This window comes from Seriola dumerili, unplaced genomic scaffold (assembly GCF_002260705.1).
Source record: "Seriola dumerili isolate Sdu_G_001 unplaced genomic scaffold, Sdu_1.0 BDQW01000592.1, whole genome shotgun sequence".
In the NCBI taxonomy this organism is placed as follows: Eukaryota; Metazoa; Chordata; class Actinopteri; order Carangiformes; family Carangidae; genus Seriola; species Seriola dumerili.
Window position 1 is genome coordinate 178,431 of NW_019174847.1, and position 23,828 is coordinate 202,258.

General features: G+C 43.6%; 3 protein-coding genes across 3 annotated transcripts; 1 reads left to right on the forward strand and 2 right to left on the reverse strand.

The window, feature by feature from the left end:
- Window positions 1-18: 18 nt before the first annotated feature.
- Window positions 19-14,160, reverse strand: map1s (microtubule associated protein 1S). Its single transcript, XM_022764855.1, has 7 exons — window positions 13,726-14,160; window positions 9,858-9,959; window positions 7,700-7,782; window positions 6,999-7,139; window positions 3,575-6,845; window positions 2,661-2,884; window positions 19-2,573 (listed from the first exon to the last, which is right to left on the reverse strand). Exons 1-7 carry the CDS (start codon window positions 13,880-13,882, stop codon window positions 2,418-2,420), a joined length of 4,134 nt encoding a protein of 1,377 aa, XP_022620576.1. The 5' UTR covers window positions 13,883-14,160; the 3' UTR covers window positions 19-2,417.
- Window positions 14,161-15,117: 957 nt separating this feature from the next.
- trmt13 (tRNA methyltransferase 13 homolog) lies at window positions 15,118-19,506 on the forward strand. The gene is made up of 11 exons (XM_022764871.1): window positions 15,118-15,267; window positions 16,415-16,470; window positions 16,663-16,729; window positions 17,221-17,280; window positions 17,351-17,420; window positions 17,588-17,694; window positions 17,919-18,104; window positions 18,207-18,279; window positions 18,367-18,441; window positions 18,695-19,118; window positions 19,200-19,506. Exons 1-11 carry the CDS (start codon window positions 15,118-15,120, stop codon window positions 19,390-19,392), a joined length of 1,461 nt encoding a protein of 486 aa, XP_022620592.1. The 3' UTR covers window positions 19,393-19,506.
- Window positions 19,507-21,161: 1,655 nt separating this feature from the next.
- Window positions 21,162-23,796, reverse strand: lrrc39 (leucine rich repeat containing 39). The gene is made up of 8 exons (XM_022764872.1): window positions 23,769-23,796; window positions 22,813-23,026; window positions 22,427-22,524; window positions 22,180-22,336; window positions 21,942-22,078; window positions 21,670-21,815; window positions 21,442-21,594; window positions 21,162-21,348 (listed from the first exon to the last, which is right to left on the reverse strand). The coding sequence occupies exons 2-8, from the start codon at window positions 22,946-22,948 to the stop codon at window positions 21,162-21,164; spliced, it is 1,014 nt and encodes a 337-aa protein (XP_022620593.1). The 5' UTR covers window positions 22,949-23,026; window positions 23,769-23,796.
- Window positions 23,797-23,828: the final 32 nt, after the last annotated feature.

Below are 23,828 nucleotides of genomic sequence, written 5' to 3' on the forward strand. Positions count from 1 at the left end.
ACACACTGCAGACACAGGTAAAGGGCTACTTTTATTTTGAAAGAACAATTAAAATTAGTGTTACAAGACAAATTTCCTGTGTGTGTGTGTTTGGGGGAGGAGGGTCTTCAGGTTGTCTGATTAAAATGTCTGAGATCAAAAAAATTAAATATTAAGAGAATAACGTCGTAAATGAAAGTCTTCAGACGCGGACATGACTTTAAAGTTTGAATCAAATGAAATCTGATTACTACAGAAATAAAGTCACAATCACTGAGAGCTCAACATCAGTCTGATAAAACAACCATGCACACACTCAGCTCAGATGACCGTTGACTGCTCATTAGTGTTATTGGAAAATGAGCTAAAATGATTTGAATTGGTGGCTAATAATTAACATAAGGCTGAAGCTAGGCTAACAGCTGATATCTGATCACATATTAAAAATAAACTAAAATCATTGGTCTCCTGTATATTTGACTCTGTATAAACTATATAAATAAAACTGACTTGTGTTCTCAGTGTTTTTACAGTGTTGTCTCGTTGTTGTCTCTGTTTTCTTATTGGCTTGTGTTCAGTGTGTCGCGCTCTTTGTTATTGAACTACAAACAGACATAATATTTAGTTAACATATTTATTTAAAATATGATTTCTTCTTTAAATGATAATGTCATTTAAAGAAGATTACGACTTTTATCTCTGAATATTTGAACTTTATTGTTGAAAACTCTCATTTGATTTGATTAAACAGAAAACAAACGAACCAGAACGTGTTAATAAAAACATCAGAATGGTCCTTTAACAGTCACTCAGCTTTTTATCGTCCAATAAAACCGTCTCTTTCACTAAATTATCAGATTACATTAACTTCCCTGAACTCGGATCAGGTTAAAGGTTCACTGATCAATATTTTATTTTCATAAAACTGGACGTGAAAAAACTGAAGATTTTTTAAAAATAAATTTTGGGGATGAGACGTGACGAGCTCGTACCAAAGTTCAGACTCGTGGATGTGAATTTAAAAAAAAAATTCAAAAAATTCAAAATAAATAAATAAGTTAAAAATTGAAACGTGTGTTTTGATGTTTTGTGAAATGAAAAAGGACGGTCAAGTTTTATCTTCATGGTTTCAGTCGTTTCTACATAAAAAAAACAAAACAATAATAATAATGATGGAACGTTCTGAATGGAAACTGATAATTCTGATAATCGATTATTGATCTCCCCCCTCAGACTTACAAACTACATATCCCAGAATGCACCACTGTCAGAACCATCCAATCAGAGAGCTCCAGACTTAAGGGTGAGACTGATCTCACTGGATGAATTCAACAGCTGTGGTTCATGGGTAATGCAGTCCACAGACCACAGACAGGGGGAAACATGACGGTCTGCTGTGTGTGTTACAACAGTCAGACCAGAACAATCAACAACAACAACACCACAGTGAGAATAAAAACAGCTGATTGTGCTTCACTACAAACAGGTGATCAGATCTGAGGTCTGCGTTTAACCTCAGCTGGTCTCACACACGTCTTCATCTCTACAGTGAGAAGATTCAGAGTTTCTGTCTCTGCTGGATCAGATCAACACTGAGCAACCTGTTCTTTTCACTGTGAAGTCTAAAACTCAATATCATACGATTAAAATCCTGTGACAATGAGCTGAAGATCTCAGAATTAAAGACAGATTAATTATGAAATAAATATCCTTTGTGTAATTACAAGAAAAGTGATTGAACCATCCAGATGAAGAAACTCAACAACAGATTAAAAGACAAAAATCATGTCATTCCAAGGTCAAAACTACGACATAAAGATTGTGATCATGATTGTGGAGTAAAATGTTGGAATTATAAAATAAAAATTGTGCAATTACAAGACAAAATCTTATAATTGTGAGTTTGTGTAAATATGAGATAAAGATATTGTAATTATCAGATAAATTACACAAGAAAGATTGTGTAATTAGGAGATAAAGATCACATATGTCCCGATTCTGTGACGTACATTATCACAAGGTCTCGTCTTTTAATCATGAAATCATCTGGAATGAAGAGACAGTTTGTTTTCAGTCTGAGCTTCAGACATGAACTGAATTAAGGATTATTTTTTGTTTTTATTAAACATTGTTCATGTTTATTTGAGGGAAATCAGGACAAAATGGAAAAGACCTGCTGCTAACGAGCTAATGTTTGTTAGCAGGTCTGATCCAGCAGAGAAGAAGTAGCAGGTAAGGACAGGTGAGAACCATATGATGATGTCACACAGGTGAAGGAAATGGTTTCTTATGTAAGAGACTACAATCTTCACTTTAACTGTTAAATCATAGACCTTTAGACCAACAGCGAGTGTGGCTGTAACCATAGCAACATTAAAAGTCTACTCCTCCTCCACCTGTTCAGATGTGAGATGGGCAGGGCTTTGAGAGGGCGGGGCTCAGAACTCAACCTTGCAGGCGGGGAAGGTCTCGTCCTGCATGGCCACGGTGCTGTTGCTGCCCAGCACAGTGACAGACAGCTCCCTCTGCCGGTCGTGGGTCTCCTGGTACCACTCATGCATTGCCAGTGAATCAAAAGTTGGGATCAGAGTCACCTGAGGACATGTCAGAGGAACAGACTAATCAGGGAACAGATCATAAGAATACAAAGACGACAAACCTCCCTCAGCGTCTTCACCAACCTGGACATCCGGCCAGCTGCTCTTCCCCTCCAGCAGCGAGTCCAGGATGCTCCTCATCGACACCTCCTTCACTGGGTCATCTCCGCTGACGATGTAATATGAGGAACGAAGGCGTCTGAAGAACTCTAGGTCCACGGTGGAGGAGGCACTGCTGGACGGCAGGTAGGCCAGGTCCACGTAGACCGCATAACCCTCAGAACCCGCAGAACCTGTGACTTTGGAGGCTGGACACAAGTGAGAAGAATGAGATTATAACAGCTCCTCAAATGGCCACCAGATGGAGCTGCAAGACAAAACTGACTGCAGTGACATTAGTGGGAAAACGTTTCTCCAGAAATAACTGGTCAGTCATTTTACACCTACAACATGAACACAACTGAACTGTTAACAGGATAGAAAAATGTCTCTAACACAAAATGTGTTTTTGTTTTCTGATGCTGGACTTTGAGAACACCAATAACTCCAACCCCCAAGCTTTCAGGTTCATAATGTAGTTGTGATCAAGAACCATTGTCCCTGTTCAAGAGCACTCTGAGTTGTACACAGGGTCAAAAGGTACAAAAACTTACAATGAAAAACCTTAATCCATGTTAGACACTGCCAATGCAATGGGGACCACCTGGAGCATCCTAGTGAGACTCCTTTATGTGGCTAGATTGTCAGAACTATCACGAGAGTCTTCAAGTCAACACATGAGAGATATAGTGGACCAGTGTACGACACTGACCAGATGTGGATGAAAGCTTGGGGGGGCAGAGTAAACGGACCTTGGGGTAAGAACTTAGTTTGGAGTACACTGCTTTCTTGAGTTACCTTCCAGCAGCAGCAAACAGATTTGACCAATACCCTGTAGATTACAGTTGGTCCAAGAATCAGTTGATCTGAAATTTCCTCTACGATATTTTGTGGCCTACCTGAGGAGGGTAGTTTTGCAGTTCCGATTCTGGATCCACCAAGTGAATTTCGGAATGATGACTTTATGTCGAGGTTGGAGGTCATCTTTAGTGACCCTGTTGAACTGCCAGCCTTGGACTTTCCATTCTGGGCTGTGTTACTTCCAGAGGTTCCCTTCTGCATCGTACCTGATGGTTTCTTAGTCTTGGCAGCTGAACTCTTCAGACTTTTGCTTGATCCATTGGCCTCTGAATCCGCCATGCAGGCTCCAGGCTGGGGCGGTAATGGAGGCAGATCCTTGACCGGGGCTGGTGGTGGGTCATGGGAAGAAAGTTGCCCTGCCCTGTGGCTGTACTGCAGACTGGGATGATCTTGTGGATGACTGGGCAGAAAGAGGCTGCTGGAGTCATCATCGGAGTCAACGTCTTCAGTGATGGAAGGACAGTCATCTGTACCAGGGGGGACATCAGAGTCTGTGGCCGTCGGCAGAGAGTCGCTAACTGATGTGGGCGGAGTTTCCTGGCTGTAGGCTGAAGGGCATTCGCTGCTGCTCTGATCCCGGGAGTGGTTGTTATTGTCGGAGATGTCTGGTGAAATGCCAGTGGTGAGACCGGGGCTGACATGTTGCTGATGGTTCTCTGGGGTCTTGGGGTGCTGGAACTCACAAGGTGATACCAGACACAGATCAACATCATGTGGAACATCCGAGGTCAGTTCTGACATCCCATGGATGTGCTCCTCTGATCCATTTCCACAACGCCCATTATGGGATGACCTCAGAGGTAGGGCCATACCTGTGGTGGAGTCTGTGTCACTAACATGTCCGTTGGAGTAGACTCTGTCTCCCATGGGTCCTTTGGGTGACACTGCAGTAGGTGGTACCACTTGCTCTAAAGAAACTGACAGGGATTCATCAACTTCTGTAGAGTGAGGCGAGCCAACCTCAGCAGGCATGGAGGTCATGGTGGGAGAGGAGTCTGGCATCAGGTCCTTGAAAGGACTGAGAGTCAGAAGGCTGGACTGTTTATCCTGAGAGGATGTGGAGTTTTCCAGGCCCTCCCTCAGGGATCCCAGGTCTGAGGTCCTACAAGATCCTCCCTGGTTGTAATCTTCGAAGCCCAGACTGGACCCTCTCGCCCCGAGGCTGCTATCTTCACCCAAACACTTAATGTCCTCTTCAGGGGACTGATGAAAAGGGGTATGTCCTGCACTATTAGGGGCAGAATCTGCAGGAGAGACCAGCTCTAGAGTTTTCTCTTCTGAGCTCACACAAAAGTCATCTGGTCCATTTTTCAGGGATCCCACGACCGGCTGGTATGCAGTCGGAGTAAGATCAAAGTTAACACTGAGATCACTTTTTGGTGTTTTGGCTAGAGGTGAAGAGGCAGCAGCCATTTCCTGGTTTATGTCCATACAGCGAAACATTTCGGGACTCTCTACTGTCAAGGTCTGGTTCCCATTGGCCTTTGCTCCATCAGAATTTGCGACTGCCATGGCTTTTTGTCCGCGGTTTCCATTGTCATTGTCTTCCAATCTAAGTCTTTCAAACTCGGCCGTCATGTCCTCAGGTGTTGACACCTTGGAGCGATCAGCCTCCTTCTGGTTTTCCTGGTCCTTTGAACCGGGCTTACCCTTTGTTCCTTTGTTCAAAGTGTCTTTCTTTTGAAGTGTCCCGTCTTTCTTTAGAGTCCCACTCTTTCCCGAAGTTTTTTTAAGTTCTGTGCTTGCTGTTGATGCTGCACTCGAAGCACCACTTGTTGTTTTCTTCACTTCTTTAATGGCTGGTTTTGTCGTTTTCTTCTCCTCTGTCTTTACATCCCTCTTGCTCTCTTTTTTTGGTTCAGGTTTAATGTCTTTCTTTGGTTTTGTACTCATAGGTTCCTTCTTTACAAGTTCTTTCTTTTTCTCTGCACTCTCCTCACTCTTTACAGCAGCAGCAGGAATCCTCTCGTCCTTCTTTTTCACTTCCTTTTTTTCTTCTTTTAACACGTCTTTCTTTGGAACAAGTTTTTCAGCAGGTTTCGGTGGCTTTGATCTAACATCTCCGTCCTTTAATTTGGCCTTTTCTTCCCAATCCTTCCTGTCTTTAGGTGCAGTGTCACCTGCTGCCTTTGGCTTTGTTTTCACCTCCTGTTTTTTGACATCTACTCGTCCAAGCTTGTCTTTCTGCAAGGCACTATTTGGTCTGAAGTCCTTCGGATGGGACTTAAGGCTTTCCCGACTCTCTGCTCTTTTTGGTTGCTTCTCAGTTTTGGATGTTTCTAGGTCCTTCAAACACACTGATGGATGTTTAAGGAAATCAAGATGTCTGAGTTTGTCAAGTCCATCCAGAATTTTGGTCTGTGGCGTGCACCCTGGGAAAAGGACACGGATGATCTTCTCCTGAGGGCTGGATGGATGCCAGACCAGCAAAGCACAAATGGAAACAAGGCATGGTAGTGGAAGATTTGAGCCCTTTACATTTGATCCGTTGTTCGGCCAAGTCTGCATCAAAGCTTCAAATTCTTTACTTCCATTGACAGGATTCAGAGTGTACAGCTCCAGGCGGCCGACTCCCATCTTTTGAAACAAGATAACTGGTTCTATAATGGGTCCGTTAAACCGACTGAGAAGTTCAGGTTTGATTGCCAGTCTTTGTAAGTGCTGCAGAGTGAGCGCGACCTGGTCACAGCTCCGCAGCTCACTGGGATCTCCCTGAATGGACTTCAATCTGTCAGGAACATTGAGGAAAACCACTCCGATCTCAGGAGAGATGAGGTTTTTCATCCAGTCCTCTTCAGTCTGAGATCCAGCAGACTCGTCTTCTTGCTCGGCTACTTTCCTCAGCAGCAGACTGTTCAGTCCGGGGAGATTGTCCACACCGATGTGGGTTAGGAGTACAGAGTCAATTCTGTCCAGGTGTCGAACCAGTTTCCAGAAACAGGAGCGTGGGTCAGAGCCGCCATTCACCAGGATGTTAAAACCGTTCACAGCAAAGAAGGCAGAGTCCCCCCTCCCACCGGGGAAGATGTAGCAGCAGGGCCGAGAGAGTTTCAGGAAGCCCACAGTGCTTGGGGGCTCCAGGAGGTCAAAGGGTGACTCGGGCTCCAGCGACTCTGAGAGGTATTCTGTGAACTCCTGCAGACCCTCCATTTCTGGGAGGATGGAGGGAGGGTTGATCTGGATGTTTATGATGTCTTGAAGGTTGTGTTTCTCCAACAGACCATAGTCCTTCCAAAGACCGTAGTTTGGACAGCTGAGGGTGAGGCTGGCCTTCACCACTGGGTCTACTGAGCTCATCAAGTCTCCAACCTATCCACACACAAAGAAGTTACCTGTTAAAAAACTATAATAATAACAGATATTCTGATTTGTAATATTAAAAACAGCAGTCAGTCACTTTAAAACTAAAGTGAGATAAATATCAGATAAAACTCAGACCACAACAGGCTGACAGGTTCTCACCTCATCATCAGCAAATATGTGGATGAAGTCATTGAGAGAGAAACAGCCTTTCGGTAACACAATGTCCCCCGTCTCCTCGACACACTGACCAGCCAGAACCAACAGCTTGTGTCGAGATGAATCACAGACCAGACGCCTGACCTACACACAGGAAACACTCATATCAGTTCATACACACAGAGGGTGAACTGCAGGGATGTGATCTGATCCACAGATTATTCCAGTTTCGAGCAGCTCACATTGATTAACACGGTTCAAACTGCTCAGTAGGATTTGTGTGCAGCAGAAGGAATAAATGCTGTTACAGCTTCAGGCACATGATCAGGCACACTCTCTCATTCAGTTTAGAGGGGGAGAGTGTAACCAAGGTTCGTCTCTGCAGCTACAATTTACAGATGTTCCCTAAATGCCTCACATGCAGGCTATCGGTAGACCACAGAGAAACTAGTTAGTTGGTTTGCAAAGAGTGGAACAAGGTCAGATTTACCTAAACTGAAACCCAGTGATTCTATCTACCTGGACAGGTCTTAATTTACCTGAACAGGTCTTAATCTACCTGGACAAGCCGCCCATGTAGAGCCTATGTTTGGGAATTGCAGACAGACACTAAATGTGACACTCTCTTTTCACTTGGCTCAGATATATGAACTTTTATGAGAGAACTCTGGTTTTATCTCTGCATCTGTTTCCGATGGTCTCACCTCTGAGCAGACGAAGTCATGAGCTGGATTCACGACCACCTGAGTGTCCAGGACGTCTCCACTGTGCTGCAGAGTCCTCTGACCTGCAAGAACAAAACATCAGCTGCTATAAACTAAAGACTGACACCGCTCACATCTAAAGACAATCTTTAGTCTCACACCATAGATTCTAGAGTGAGGTCCAACATAAAAATTTATTTTTTTAATTGATGAAAACTGGCAAATATGTGAATATGAAAAGGCTGGAATCTTCAATAAATCAATCAAAATGAATAATCAATTATCAAAATAACTGCCAATAAAGTTTGTTTCTGTGGGTACAGAACATGGCGGATGAGAGGATGACACACACCTTCACATTCACAGAACAATAACCAGGTTTGTCACGGTCCATGTGAACACTGTTGTCTATGTGGTCTGACGATCCGTGTGGATCTGGATCAGAGGCCGAAGACTGACAAACCCATTTTAGAAAAGAATCTGTTAACAAGGTTTTTGTGTAACAAGAGGATGAATGTCTGACAGTCAGAGGCCACGGATGTGAAAACACATTCAACACCTTTTTAAAACCTTTTAATGGAGGGACCTGGATTCACTGAAGACCTGCAGGTCCAAGTCCGGGATCCGTCTCTAACAGAGTTGGTTCACAGGAAACACCAGGTCCAGGATCTGATCAGGAACCAGTCAGATGGTCTGGACTCTGAGTGAAGGGTTAGGGAAGTAGGAACAGGAAGCCCTCTGCTTCCTTCCTGTCAGCTGGTCATGTGGTTACCATGACAACAGCTGCAGAGGTGGTTATGAATTAAACAGTCTGTTCTCTCTCAGAGGGCTGTCAGTTTCCTCCTTGTTATCAGTCTGATGACATCACAGACCTTAACGAGCCTCAGCATTCGAGTGTCCTGATTGGCTGCCGAGGTCAATCATGTAATTAAAGATCCAGACCTCTGAGACCATCAGATGACTGCAGAGTGTGTGTGTGTGTGTGTGTGTGTGTGTGTGTGTGTGTGTGTGTAGGCTGTTCAGCAGTGTCAGCTGACTGCATACACACAGTTTTTAAAATAACTGCTCAGTCTGAGAAACAGATGTCGTCCTACCTCAGAGGGGTGTTGACCTCTGACCTCTGTGACTTTCATTAAAATCACTAAACTCAAACTTCTTCTTCGTCTGACTTCAATCAAACGTTACTGCATAAACTAAATGTTTCAGACTCACAGTCATTAATAATTCAACATCTCAACTCAAACATGATGACGAGGTAAAAAACTGTACGTGGATCCACCTTCATTGTGATTGGTCTCTATTAAACCTGAGATCCTTCAGTCAGCTGTAGACCAGAGGTCCAGCAACAGGTACAGCTTTAACTCCTCTACACTCATTTTATCACCGTCATCAAATGTTCCTGTTAATAAAGTTTTTCCACATCTTCACTTTCAACATGAAGAACCTGAGAGGAAACACAGGTAAAAGTTTCCAGAGAGGATCAGTGTAAATTTGAACCAGAACCAGAATCCCTGTGGTTGGTCCCAGGCTGCTTCATGAAACAGAAACTGTGATAGTTGTGGTTATTATTATTCACTCAGCTGATCTGTGGCTGCAGCGCAATACAGTACGCGCTGTATTTGCGCCTGCACGTAGGAATACTGTAGTTCATTGGTTGAAAAAATGTAGTGCCAAAGCAAGGTGCTGTTTTGTCGGGAAGATAAAGAGCTGAAAATATTTTACATGAAGCTTCATTTAAACAGATGTTGGATTGTTTTGGTGGGCGTCTTTTAAAAGTGAAAAACAGGTAACACACTGACTGTACATGACCTCACACAACCCCACAACTAAACCACAGCTATCACTTTAAGGATCTCTTCTTCTTCTGTGGTTTAATGGCAGCGACTGAGAATCAGCTCCTCCAGCTGTTTATCTCCACCAGTCAACTCATGTTCACACAGAGGAGGAGACAAGACAGGTTCAGGTTCTGGTTCTGGTTCAGGTTCGACTCAGGTTCAGGTTTGTTTCAGTTGTAACCTGAGTGAAACCTGACTCATGTCCTGTTACTGTCTGTGAGTTTAAACCAATGGTCCAGAGACAGCTGCAGAGCCCTGACCTCTGACCTCAGAATGAACCACAACAGAGACTGAAACCTGCAGGGACACTTGTGTTGTCTCACCTCGGACGTCCTCTGACAGGAAGGCAGAGTGCCTGGACACGAAGAGTTTCAGCTGCTGATCCAGAACAGACACATCCAGGTCTACAGGCCAGCAGCGCACACCTGAAACACACACAATAACACACTGACCACTTATTATCATTTAGATTGATGAGATCTTGTTTGATCACTGTACCCCACATGTCCCAGAATGCACCTGGTCTGCATCGTTCAGGTCATCTCACCCTGGTTTTATACAGATTGTTTCTGATTCACCATCATGTTAAAATGGAGGAAACACAAAGTTGACATGTTTTATTTGTGATGTCAGACTTCAGCCACATTGTGTTTCTGACCAGCTTCAGCTCAACTCTGATTGGATGAATGACCCACGTGTCACATGACATCTCTGAATAACTATGTGACTGAAGACCTCAACAAGTCACATCTGAAACCATCAGTAGACCATCAGAGAATTGATTAATTAAAAAAACAATCGTTAAAAGAGAAAATGATCGGCAGATTAATCAATGAAAACAACCATTAGTTGCTCTGGATGAAATTTTCTAATCACTGCGTCTCCCAGATCATGTGTGTGTGTCAATCACAGTGTGTGTGTGTGTGTGTTCAGCAGTGAATCAGCAGTTTCCTCAGGCTCTCAGTGTGATCATCAATGTAACTGTAGAGAATCAGCCGGCTCATCAGTTAACACAACAGTCACAGTCACAAAGATCAGCTGACACACACACACACACACACACACACACACACACACACACACACACACACACACACACACACACACACACACACACACACACACACAAACACACACACAAAACACACACACACACGAAACAGCTCTGATGTAAGGCTCCATTAATATCACACTGACATCAGCCTCAAAAACACACTGTTCATGTCTGACTGTTCGGAACATGTCCGAGTCACGGCTGCACATGAAGGTAAACATGTGGGTGGAACATGTCTCCTTGTGTTTCACCTCTCAGACCTCACCTGGTCTGTCAACACCTGTTCTCCAGTCAACAAGATGCAACAAAGTGTTTATTTCCTGAGTGGACGGAGAGTCAGAGAGGCCAAAATGGAGGAAGCTGTCGTAGTTTATCATCAGGCTGTAAACTGCTGCACAAACTGTCCTCACAGTCCTGCAGCATGTCATCAGAACCAGCTACAGCCACTCATGACTGACTGACTCCACCCGCCTGTTGTTGACCACAGTGAACACTGAGGCTGCAGCTTCATGTCAGTTTGTGTTTGTAGTGAAGAGGGGGGTGAGAGACTTGTTTAGTTTATAGTCCTGTTCACACCTCCATCATTCACACCGAATAAACTAAGAATCATTAGACTTCAACGTGTCGTTGTGGCTGGATGTCACGGCTCCTACATCCTTCTTATACCATTTACCAGAAATAATATAAGAAACGTCAGTGCTGGGAGGGGAGTGTTTAAATCCTCCTCAGTCCTCAGCCTCAGTGAATCCAGGCTGAACTAACTAAGCTGCATTATTCATCACGTTGAGCACAAACAGCAGCAGACTGATGATTTCACTGCTTTACTCACTGACATTATCATGGTTATGTTCTGCATGTCAACATCTGGTACTGGTTTCAGAAACCTGGAGTACTCCAATGAAAACCTGCATCATGTGGCCTGTGAACACCTAAATCCAGGTGTCTGTATATTCTTGGCAGGTAGGGAACATAGACCAGATGACATCAGGAAGACCAGACACTGATCTGATCAGGTAAATAGAGATGTGAAGAACCAGGTTTCTCATGTGTAAACTTCAGATCCCAAATATGATCAGAACCTGACAGAATCTGACAGAGTGAAACATCCACCTCGTTTATACTATCTCTGTCAGATTAACTGTTTCCTCCTCAGCAAACAGGAAGCTGAAAATATTTAGTAACACCACTTCCTCTTTTGTCTTTCAGCAACCAGAAACAAGACGGACTGAAAACAGACTGAAAACAGACTGAAAACAGACTGTAAACAGACTGAAAACAGACTGAAAACAGACTGGAAAACAGACTGAAAACAGACTGAAAAACAGACTGAAAAACAGACTGAAAACAGACTGAAAAACCAACTGAAAACAGACTGAAAACCAACTGAAAACAGACTGAAAACAGACGGAAAACAGACTGAAAACAGACGGAAAAAGACTGAAAAACAGACTGAAAACAGACTGAAAACAGACTGTAAACAGACTGGAAAACAGACTGAAAAACAGACTGAAAACAGACTGAAAACAGACTGAAAAACCAACTGAAAACAGACTGAAAACAGACTGAAAACAGATGGAAAACAGACTGAAAAACAGATTGAAAAACAGACTGAAAAACCAACTGAAAAACCAACTGAAAACAGACTGAAAAACAGACTGAAAACAGACTGAAAAACAGACTGAAAACAGACTGAAAAACAGACTGAAAACAGACTGTAAACAGACTGAAAACAGACTGAAAACAGACTGTAAACAGACTGAAAACAGACTGAAAACAGACTGAAAAACCAACTGAAAAACCGACTGAAAAACAGACTGAAAAACAGACTGAAAACAGGTTGAAAACAGACTGAAGAAGAAGAAACCCAAATGAAATGAGAACACGTGCCATCTGTCGTGTTTTCATCAGACTTTGTTTTAAACTTCAGGAGACGACCTTTCATCTGAACACGACCTCTTCAGTCCGGATCTAAACTAATTTATTTAATCATCCAACCCTACCCCAAGAAAAACACCAAACCTCCTCTGACCTCTGCTCCTCTATGAAACTGTCATAGAAAGCCTTTTCTGACACATTAGAGACTTCATCATTATATCGGAACAATAATAATAATAATCTGATACAGGAAATAATCAATAGTTTCCTGATTCCACTTAACCTCAGTCCAGAGGTGTTCACTGTTATTCTCCATCTTCAGTTAAACCTCATTTTACACTGGTACCATGAGTATGAAGCGAATGTGAGACTACTGGATTCATGAACTGGTCATGTGATGAACACCTGTGATGATTTACAGGTAAAAAATGAACATTTATATTCACGTAACTTATAGAAACCAACTGAAGTTGAACTGGTGAAATTAAGGTCAGGATGCTGCTTCACACAGGTGTCTGACAGGTAACACAACTTTAAAGAAACAAAATAAAAACATCCGCTGGGTAGGAATTTTCAAAATAAAGGCCTCATCAGAGAGGAATAATGCTGTGTATTCTGACTATTGAAAAATGATTTAAAAAAATGATTAGATAGGTTAGATAAGTTATTTGAAAGAAAATCCCACCGGGGTTTTTCTGTGATTAACCGAAGACAACGGTACGGCAACATTTAGACCCACGGTAAACACCCACTAACGGAGGGTCCGCGGAGCCGAACCAGACTGAGTTTAGGCCACATTCTGGCCCACATTCAGGACATGTGGTCTGAAGCCGATCCCCGTTGGAAATGGCTCCGGTGGGTGTATCCTCATTTCACCGCCGCGCCGTTCGGGAGAAATGTTTTAACAGAGGCGGAAAGAGGAAACTAGTGGCCGTGAGGTGGCTACGTTAGCCTGCTAGCCATAACCCTGCTGCTGAATCTGTTTGTTTAATCGCGGGAAGTGTTTTAAAGTGCAGTTTGAACGGTGTCGGTGGAACCGTGAGCCCGGGACAAGATGAGTTCACCCGGACTGAAACTGGGGACAAACCGAGCAGGAGCAACTTTTTATAGCTGTTTGGACACAACACCACCAGCGACGTCAGCTCCCCTCACGGGTTTTATTGTGAAAGGCCCTGCGGACTTCCCGCCCTGTGGACCGCACGGCAGTGGCTAGGTGTCTGGACCCTGTGGATCCGGTGCCGGTTATCTTCACCACGACTCACCTGACTCTATCTGCCGAAGTAGTCGCTCCAGCAGACCGGTGGGCTGCAGTGCCCCCACCACCACCAGCACCGAGTAATCCACCGCAGACCGGGAGGAACCGGGACAAGAACTCGGAGAAGAACCGGGACCGCCACCCCGCTCCACCGCCGCCATCATGGCATGGACGGTCCACTGATGACGTCACCGGGACACTTACACGGGCCCCGCCCTGCTCTGTCGAGAGGCAAGAATATGTGATAACTGGCGCACAAGGTGGCCAATCAGAGAGGAGAACTGTGCAGCAAGCGAGAGACGTTGGCGAATCAGAAGAGAGAGGGTCGTTCAAGTGCTGCTAGGAAGAAATCAGGACCGACAGCATATTTAAACTGAGCTGAAAATAAATCGGAAACACTTTAATGGAGTTACATAAATGTAGATATTTAAAGTTTGTTGAGCAAATGTTTTGAAATAAATGTTTAAAATAAACGTTACATGTTTTCTGCTTTAAAATACTTTTGCTTGAAATACTCAAAGTCATTAAAACAAATGGCAGTAAACACCAAGTGTTTGGTTTTTATATAAATTCTTCCTTACTTTGTTTTAAGCATGAAACAAAATATATGAATTCAATCTAATGTGTATATGTACATAATTAATCTGTAGCTATATTAACAGCAATATCTATCAGTAAATAAATCTACAGTAAAATGAAAAAAGATAAATATAAATATAGTGGTGGATAAAATATGCATGGTGTTTTGTGAATTTTATTATTTGAAAAACCTTTCAAGGATTTCAATTTCAATATTCAAGTTTTTTGTTTGTTTGTTGAAATGTTGAAATATACTTATTTCCATTCACAGCTATTTTTAGTTGCAGTTGAAATGTGTTGATCTTTTGTTGTCCACAGCTGTGAACTGTGCAGTTCTGTAGTACACTGATTAATAAAAATTAATTATGTTAAAATAGAAATTACAAGGCTTAAACTTCAATTACAATTTTATAAATGGATTGAACACACACAAAAATGTAACTAATGTTTCAAAAAACTAAACTAAACAATACATACCAAACAATTAAGAGATAAATTTAGTAAAACATTAACAAAGTACTTGACAATAAAAAATAATTGCAGGTCAATAAATAAGTTCAGAAAATAAGGAGGCATTTTTTTTTTTTTTTTTAAAGAGTTTCCTACATTTTTGATGTGATGCAATCAAAACTAAAAGGTGTTAAAGCATTGACCACTTTTCCTCATTTTAATCTCAGTTGAAACTGGTTTTAATATTCTGAGTGTTAAACTCCGAATCTATGGCCGGATAAAAGGTTTCGTTCGTTTTATAAAAACAGCAAACACTTATTAATATTAATCGTGGTCCCTTGGTATTTCCCACAGCTCAGCGAGCACCTGAATGCAGCATGGAAGTTCTGCTACCTCCGTGTCCTCCAACATGGCGGCTCCTTCACCCGGTAGATGTGGGTTCTTCGTGGAGAAAAAGAACCGTTTCTGTAAAATGATCGTCGGGAGAGGAAAAACGTTTTGTGGAGAACATGCGACCATGGTGAGTTCATGGACACGGGCTGAGTTCACTGACATAGACAACATGATAACAACAGGACAGAAGGGCAAACAGCTGTAAACTGATTTCATCTTCTGACTCAAACTCTGCTCCTTCGACTGAATTAAAGTTTAAACTTTATTCTTAATGAGTTTAGAGACAAATACAATCAGTATTTCAGTTACAGCTACACACCTGTGAGCAGGTGGCGCTGACACTGACAGGAGGCAAGTGTAGCTGTTTTTTTTTTTATTACAAAGTCTGGGCCTTTTACAACATGTGGCCGGTTTGTGTCAGATATTTATCCTCAGGTCAATTAGTTTGTTTGAGAAAGGCAGACACAGGATTTGTTTATATACCACTTAAATATCATTTAAATATCATTTAAACATTTAAATATTGCTTAGATGTTAAGGTGGCCAGATATCTGAAATCGGTGTCAATATGTCATTAAAATACCCAATGTTTTTACCAATGAAATAAAAAGGGGGCACAGTCATGTAATTCGACCACAGTAACTGTTGTGTTGTAATAAACTATTATGAAGGCCGACTGATAAAATAATGACTACCTACCTTTGAAGTAGTCGTAAAGTTTGTTTGAAGTATGTTTGTTTCGGTTAGTTTACCAATGAGTGAGCCAGGTAACATTTTCTCTGCCTAGAGACAACAAAAAAGGAAAATCTGATTGGATAACTCAATTTTGATGGTTTAACTTCACTTCTGAAGATGCTATAGTTAGCAGCTTATCCCCTCTGTTGGCCAAAACAAGCACAAAGTTAGACGTCTGTTTTTAATTACAAACATTAAAAACAGGGACATTTCTGGGGACAGCTCCAACCAGGGACAGGCCACCAAAAACGGTAACTATCCCTGAAAAACGGGGACATCTGGTCACCCAATTAAATGTATTTATGTACCATTTAACTAGACTATGACCACATTCTGCTCAAACACAGTTTCAAGCCATAGAAAGACCTTCTGATAATTAACTACACAGTGGGAAAGCGTCTGTCGGTCCTGATGTTAAAATGACTGAACACTGAGACACTGGCTGTAAATGATTCAACGCCACTGCCCAAACAACACAACTACAATGCTCTCAAATAACAACAACCACTGTTTTTCTGTTTTCTGTCTCCCGTTTCCAGGAGGAGGGAAGCAGAAGTGGCAGCAGGAGGATCATCTGTCCTCTGGACCCCAAACAGTCAGTTATTGATCAATCACTTTATGATCAGATTATTGATCTGTTAATAAACAGTTACTTGTGAATGAAATAAAATCAGTTTTTATTGACTCAGAAGCAGCATCACTCATTGATCACAGCATCACCAGCAGGATTATTGACTCACAACATGTCAAATGATTTCTATGTGTTGGTGTTTTTTTGTTGCTTCAGCACTGTGAGTGAAGACAAACTGGACAAACACCTGAGGAAATGTAACTCCAGAGAGAGAGACAAGCCTGTGAGACAAACTCCTCACTCTGTCCTCACTGTGTTCATGTCAGAGTATCAACTCTGCTCTGTCTCCTCTGTCACTGTCATCATATCTGTTGGTGACTGTATTCTGACTGTAGTTTAACTGTAATCTGATTGTAGTTTAATTGTAGTCTGGTTGTAGTTTAACTGTAGTCTGACTGTAGTTTAACTGTAGTCTGGCTGAAATTTAACTGTATTCTGACTGGAGTTTAACTGTAATCTGATTGTAGTTTAATTGTAGTCTGGTTGTAGTTTAACTGTAGTCTGACTGTAGTTTAACTGTAGTCTGGCTGAAATTTAACTGTATTCTGACTGGAGTTTAACTGTAATCTGATTGTAGTTTAATTGTAGTCTGGTTGTAGTTTAACTGTAGTCTGACTGTAGTTTAACTGTAGTCTGGCTGTAATTTAACTGTAGTCTGACTGTATTTGAACTGTAGTCTGACTGTAGTTTGACTGTGTTTTTTATGTTCTTCAGGTTTATTATGTGGAGAACATAAATGCTGGATCAGCTGATGGAGACAAGACTGTGCAGCAGGTAACGTCTGATCTTCTGCTGCACACACTGAATAACAACAACATTGCTAATGCTAATCTATCTGTTCCAGGTGAGTCTGTGTGAGCGCAGCAGGACAGAGTTGGAGTCTCTGTTGGACAAACTGAGGACAGCGGTCAGAGGTGAGCTGCTGATTCTACTCGTCTTCCTCCTGATCTTAAGATAAAATAACCAGACATGACATGACTAAATCCAGCAAATCAAACGTCACAGCAGCATCTCGTCAGTGTATCAGTGAAGCACTCCACAGTCTGACTGTTTCTGTAGGAAAATAATGATGTTGTTATAGGACTGCAGTGTGACCCGGAGGACAGCATTCTGTCCCACCCTGTCCTCCAGGAGGAACTCAGCAACCCGAAAAACGGAGACTCCGCCCACAAACACCTGAAACAGCAGGTACAGTAACACCTGAAACACCTGTACACACCTTTTAGAACATACTTTGTTTGTTGTGGGAGGTTCTAGAAGGGGAATGTGGATCTAGACTCATGAGCTCAGTATTTGTAAAATCCTGGACAGGTGAATGGTTGATGAGTCCGTAGTGACACACGTCTGTAAGCCATGCCTCCCTTGAGGAGGTGGAGCTGGAGCTGGTCTTGTCTGACCTGTCGTGTGTCCAGTCCTCTATCTTAGGTCATCTGGAGGAGCTGGGACTGTTGGCAGGGGGACGGTGCTTTGTGGAGTTCGGAGCGGGTCGAGGGAAACTGTCTCACTGGATCCACGAAGCCCTGAAGACCCGCGACCACCTGAAGATCTGTGAAGACCTGCAGTTGCTGCTGGTGGAGCGCTGCAGCACCCGCTTCAAGGTACAAAGAAACCTCATGACTCCAGTCTCCAAACTCCCTGGTCCAGACTTCCCGACTCTCTGACTCAAAACAACTCCAAACCTGCTCTCTGTTCTGCTCCAGGTGGATGGGAAACATCAGGAGGGTGGAGTTCAGTTTGAGAGGCTGCAGGTCGACATTCAACATCTGGATTTAAGTAAGAGACAAACACTGAGACCCTGGTGGTTTAGTTCTGAACTCATGCTCATGGTTTTAACTCCCATGATCTGACCTGATTTTTCAGGTAAAGTCCCTCTGCTCAGACAGAAGAAGCTCCCGATAGTCGGAGTCGGGAAACACCTGTGTGGAGCAGCTACAGGTGAGAACGGTCTGCCTCGCACTCTGAGCTCTGATTGGCTGTCAGCTGTGTCAGTCACATGACACTCACACTGACACTATTGTTGAAACCTGACACTAGAAACCAAAACAGATCTGTTACCCACAGTGGTCTCTGAAACAAACCCAGACCTGACTTGGTTCTGGTTCTGACTTGACTCCTGGTTTTAACACTGACTGACCTGCTGCCACAGGTGCAGGTGACCCGCTGAACATTAACTGGTTTCTGTGCTTAGATCTGGCTCTGCGCTGTTTGTTGGAAACACCAGGACTGGACCGGGAGACTGAACCACCGGCAAAACGCCTCAAAACCTCAGAACTGGCTGCTGACCCTGGTCCAGACTCTGGCTCTCTCTCTGATGATCCAGGACCTCAACCAGGACCAGCCTCTGACCTTGTTCCTGGCTCTGGTGCTGTCCTCGGCCTGGCGGTGGCGCTGTGCTGTCACCATCGCTGTGAGTGGCGTCACTACGTGGGTCAGCAGTTCTTCCTGCAGCGAGGACTCGGAGCTGCAGAGTTCTCAGCTTTCTGTCGAATGTCCAGCTGGGCCACATGTGGACTCAGACCAACCAATCAGAACCATCCATCTCAGGATCCAACCAATCAGGGAAGAGACGATGAAGTGCACGAAGCAGCAGAGGAGACGGACGCTGTGAACGGGTAAATATTTGACCTCTGACCCCTTCAGGTGGTGTCCCGAGCCCTGACAAGGTCCTGAACAGAGTGTCTGTGTGTCTGCAGGTTTCTGGCGGCAGGTGAGCGGGAGCATGTGGGTCGTCTCTGTAAACTTCTGATCGACAGCGGCAGACTCCACTTCCTGTGGGCAAAAGGATTCAAGAGCAAACTGACTCGATACGTCGATGCTCAGACGACTCTGGAGAACATGTTACTGACCGCCGTGCCCTCCTCCTCCTCCTCCTCCTCCTCCTCCTGATCAGTTATTACTCATCTGCACAACCAGAAAAACTGAACTGATGATGAGCTGCAGCTCGACTCAAAGAAACGAGTTTGTGTTTGTAAAAAAAAAGTATTTTATTGTGAAAATCATCGTCAGGCTGAACGTATTAAAAGTTTGTATTAAAGTGTTTTCAGTTGATGTCCTCGAACAGTTCACTGATGTTCACAGTCTGAGTAACAACAGGAAACAGGAGCAGGTGAAGTGGTCACATGACAAACTGTCTCAGAGTCTGTGAGTCACATGGTGGCTGCTGTAAAAACCTGTTTGATTTAAAAAGTTGCAGAAGAAGAAACGCAGCGACGACTGTTTTAATGTGAAGCCTCGTCGTTGGACTCTGAAACATTCAGAACAGAAACACGTCAGACATCAGACAATTATTTAGAATCAAATACTTTATAGTAAAAAACTTAAACCTAATTAAATTATTACTATTATTATAATTAATTAATTAAGGGTTAAACCCTAATTAGTTCATAAATCAAATATATATTTTAATGTAAACTTGATGTCTGTTAATTATTATTAATTATTAGTTATTAGTAATAGTGTTATCACATATCTGTTAATATTCATCTGACGTTTGAATCAGATCCAGGTTCACTTACGAGCTTTCAACTGTATCTCCTGGCTGCCTTCAGAAAATCTAACTGTGAGAAGCAGCTGAAAGCTCTGGCTGGAAAAAGTTAGTAAGTGAACACTGACTTTAGAGTATTTTATCAGTTTGTTTAGAGTCAAAAATCAATCTCATCTTATTTCAGAAGATTTTCACCATGAAATTATTTTATCATCATTATATCAACATGAAGAAAGTGAAGGAACATCAGACCTTCATGTCTCAATGTGAATAAAGTTCAAAGGTGAAAGTCACTGGGACTTGAACCAGACTGTGTCTCAGTGGGTCGTCCTCTGATCACAGGGTCGCTAGTTCGAGTCCCACCTTTGCCTCAGTTAAACTCTGGATGAGCTCAGTGTCTCTGACAGAGACTGAATGAGACGAGGACGGACATTTACAGGACACAGCTTAATTACTCTGGCTTTGATTTATGGTCGGACTCAGACTCACAAGGACTCAGACTCACAAAGACTTAGACTCAAACTCAGGAGGATTCAGACTCATGAGGACTCAGACCCATGAGGACTCAGACTCATGAGGACTCAGACCCATGAGGACTCAGACTCATGAGGACTCAGACTCATGAGGACTCAGACCCACGAGGACTCAGACCCACGAGGACTCAGACCCACGAGGACTCAGACTCACGAGGACTCAGACTCCTGAGGACTCAGACTCACGAGGACTCAGACTCACGAGGACTCAGACTCACGAGGACTCAGACCCACGAGGACTCAGACTCACGAGGACTCAGACTCACGAGGACTCAGACCCACGAGGACTCAGACTCATGAGGACTCAGACTCACGAGGACTCAGACCCATGAGGACTCAGACTCATGAGGACTCAGACTCAGACCCATGAGGACTCAGACTCATGAGGACTCAGACCCATGAGGACTCAGACTCACGAGGACTCAGACTCACGAGGACTCAGACCCATGAGGACTCAGACTCATGAGGACTCAGACTCATGAGGACTCAGACCCATGAGGACTCAGACTCAGACTCATGAGGACTCAGACTCATGAGGACTCAGACCCATGAGGACTCAGACTCAGACCCATGAGGACTCAGACTCATGAGGACTCAGGTATTACAGTGTCAGTGTTGGCCGTGGGGAGGAGCTGGTACTAACGGTTGACACAGTGCATGTTGAGCACAGCGTATGCTCTCTTCCTCGCCTCCTGGATGTACATCTGCATGAACTCTCGTCCAAACATCTCTCTGTCATCATCTTCCTCATCTTCCTCGCCCTTCGTCTTCCTGCACGGCAGAGCCACGTCCAGAGTCAGAGGGTTGTCCCGGAAATTCACAAACCTGCTCAGAAACAAAGACAAAAGACGGTGGAAAGACCGACCTCTGGTCAGCCTGAGGTCGGTCGGACTGAGTCATGTTTGAGGACAGACTGACCTGAGCTTGGACATGTCCTCCATCAAAGAGGGGATGTCTCTCAGTTTGTTGCAGCTGAGGACCAGGGTGTCCAGACTGTCCATCCTGCTGATGTTATCTGGGAGCCTCTCGAGCTCATTCCTCTGCAGCCACAGAGTGTGCAGCTTCTCCATCCTGAGGACACACATATCTCACTGTTGATTGGCTGGTGGTGGGGCTCAGATTATGTCGCTGTCCTCCTTCACCCACCTGTGTATGTCCTCAGGTAAGTGCTGCAGTCGGTTCCCTCCCATGTCGAGCCACTCGAGCTCCGGCAGTCCGACCACGCAGTCCGGCAGGCAGGTGAAGTCGTTCATGGACAGATCCAGGTGCTGCAGCTTCTTCAGCTTTCTGAACTTCAGGGGACAGAACAGACCTCAGATCAGCTGGATCAGACCCTCTGTAGGATCAGGTCTACACTCACTGGTCAGAATTTAGGTTTGGTCCCTTATTTAGAATCTGGTTTAGGTTTTGGTTCATACCTGGTCTGGCAGGTGGTCCAGGTGCCGGTTCATGGCGATCTCCAGCCTCTCCAGACTCTCACAGCAGCTCAGCTCTTCAGGAACAAACTGGACTCTGTTGTAGCTCAGCAGCAGCTCTCTGAGCCGGGTCAACTTCCCTGTGACCAGGACCATGACACCAGTAAAACTCAACTCACTGAGACAAGCTACAGGATCTACACCCTCCAATCTGCAGTGGAAGTGGGGGGGTCATACTGACCGATCTCTCGGGGGATTTCGGTGACCCCGTTGCGGGACAGATCGAGAACCAGAAGGTTTTGGAAGCTGGAGATGAAGTGAGGGATCTTGAGCAGTCCGGTCCGGTGGATCTGCCACTCCTGGACCTGAGTGAGCTGGACCAGACAGCCTGGCAAAGACTGGAGACATAACAAATATGACAACCAGAGAACCACATCAGATGTGGTCCTGGGACCAGACCAGGACAGTCTGTTCCTGGAGGATGTTACCTTCCACTCCTCCTGTTCGATCCGGAGAACCAGCCGTCCGTCTTCTGTCTGCAGCTTCTGTTGGAGTCGAGCCAGAGATGCCCGGTCCTCCCAGACCCCTACACTGAGTCTGGACCAGACACCAGAACCAGGACGTCAGAGACCCGACCTGGACTCAGTACACATGTAGTACTGTGTATTCAGTACACTCACATGTAGTGCTCTGTGTACTCAGTACACATGTAGTACTGTGTATTACATAGAGCCAAGATGGCGGCCATTGAGGGTGAGAAGTTTATCAATCATTTTGAGTGAACTCACTCAGCAGGTGTGAGATGGAAACAAGAGTTTAGACCCAGTAAAAACATTTAACCAATAAAACAAAGAGTGGGCAGAGTCTGACCTGCCAGTAGCCCCGCCTCTGACTGCCCTCCTCCTCCTCTGCTCTTCCTCCTCCTCCTGCTCCTCTTTCCTCCTCTTGATCCTGCTCTCCCACAAAGCTTTAACGGAGCTGATGGAGCTGCACACAGCCACGCCCACCATGATGATGTCGTAGTGCACAGGTGAACAGGTGAGATGACCTAACCTCTGAGCTGCAGTGTCGTCCTCCCTCTGATCATCCTGTTATTGGTGATTATTTATTATTAGAGCAGAGAGAAATATTCCATTTTATCTATATAGTAAAAATTATATTTATTTTAAAACAGCAAACTTTAAGAAGTAAATAAATACATGAGCTCAACTATGAAAGACAAAAAAAAACTAAATGTTTGAAACCATTACTTAGCAGTTGAGGCCTGATTATCTCTGACAATAAAAATATTTAGAAATATTTAAATTAAGATATTTATATATTTACTATATTACAGCATAATTTGTTTTACTTAATTTAAATTTGTGTAATTTCTGTGAATATTTTATTTTCTTAATAAGAAATATTAACAGACGCGGTAAAAGTTTCCTCTTCAGCTTCAGTTTGAATTATTTCTATAATTATTCATCCTTATTTTATTGTCAGTTTTTCCTGAGTGAACAGACACTTTGTCACACTAGATGGTTGTATTTTTAATATTGTAGTATATTATTGTAGTGTTGTAATGTTGTAGTACTGTAGTATAACAGTACTGTAGTACTGCAGTATTGTAGTATATTACTGTAGTGTTGTAGTACTGCAGTATTGTAGTATAACAGTACTGTAGTACTGCAGTATTGTAGTATATTATTGTAGTGTTGTAGTACTGCAGTATTGTAGTATATTATTGTAGTGCTGCAGTATTGTAGTATAACAGTACTGTAGTACTGCAGTATTGTAGTATATTACTGTAGTGTTGTAGTACTGCAGTATTGCGGAATCAGCTCTCACCTTGTCGTAGCACAGCAGCAGTTGTCGTCCTCCATGCTGTCTCTCTTCAGCTGAAATTTG

Excerpts from the sequence above, each read along its gene's own strand:
- trmt13 (XM_022764871.1), top strand. The coding sequence starts at position 15,118 with ATGCAGCATGGAAGTTCTGCTACCTCCGTGTCCTCCAACATGGCGGCT. Across the intron at positions 17,421-17,587 it reads ACTGAGGACAGCGGTCAGAG|GACTGCAGTGTGACCCGGAG; the intron begins GTGAGCTGCTGA and ends ATGTTGTTATAG. Across the intron at positions 19,119-19,199 it reads GAGACGGACGCTGTGAACGG|GTTTCTGGCGGCAGGTGAGC; the intron begins GTAAATATTTGA and ends GTGTGTCTGCAG.
- lrrc39 (XM_022764872.1), bottom strand. The coding sequence starts at position 22,948 with ATGGTGGGCGTGGCTGTGTGCAGCTCCATCAGCTCCGTTAAAGCTTTG. Across the intron at positions 21,816-21,941 it reads TGGACCACCTGCCAGACCAG|TTCAGAAAGCTGAAGAAGCT; the intron begins GTATGAACCAAA and ends TGTCCCCTGAAG. Across the intron at positions 21,349-21,441 it reads GAGGACATGTCCAAGCTCAG|GTTTGTGAATTTCCGGGACA; the intron begins GTCAGTCTGTCC and ends GTTTCTGAGCAG.
- map1s (XM_022764855.1), bottom strand. The coding sequence starts at position 13,882 with ATGATGGCGGCGGTGGAGCGGGGTGGCGGTCCCGGTTCTTCTCCGAGT. Across the intron at positions 7,140-7,699 it reads ATGACTTCGTCTGCTCAGAG|GTCAGGCGTCTGGTCTGTGA; the intron begins GTGAGACCATCG and ends TCCTGTGTGTAG. Across the intron at positions 2,885-3,574 it reads TGCAAAACTACCCTCCTCAG|CCTCCAAAGTCACAGGTTCT; the intron begins GTAGGCCACAAA and ends ACTTGTGTCCAG.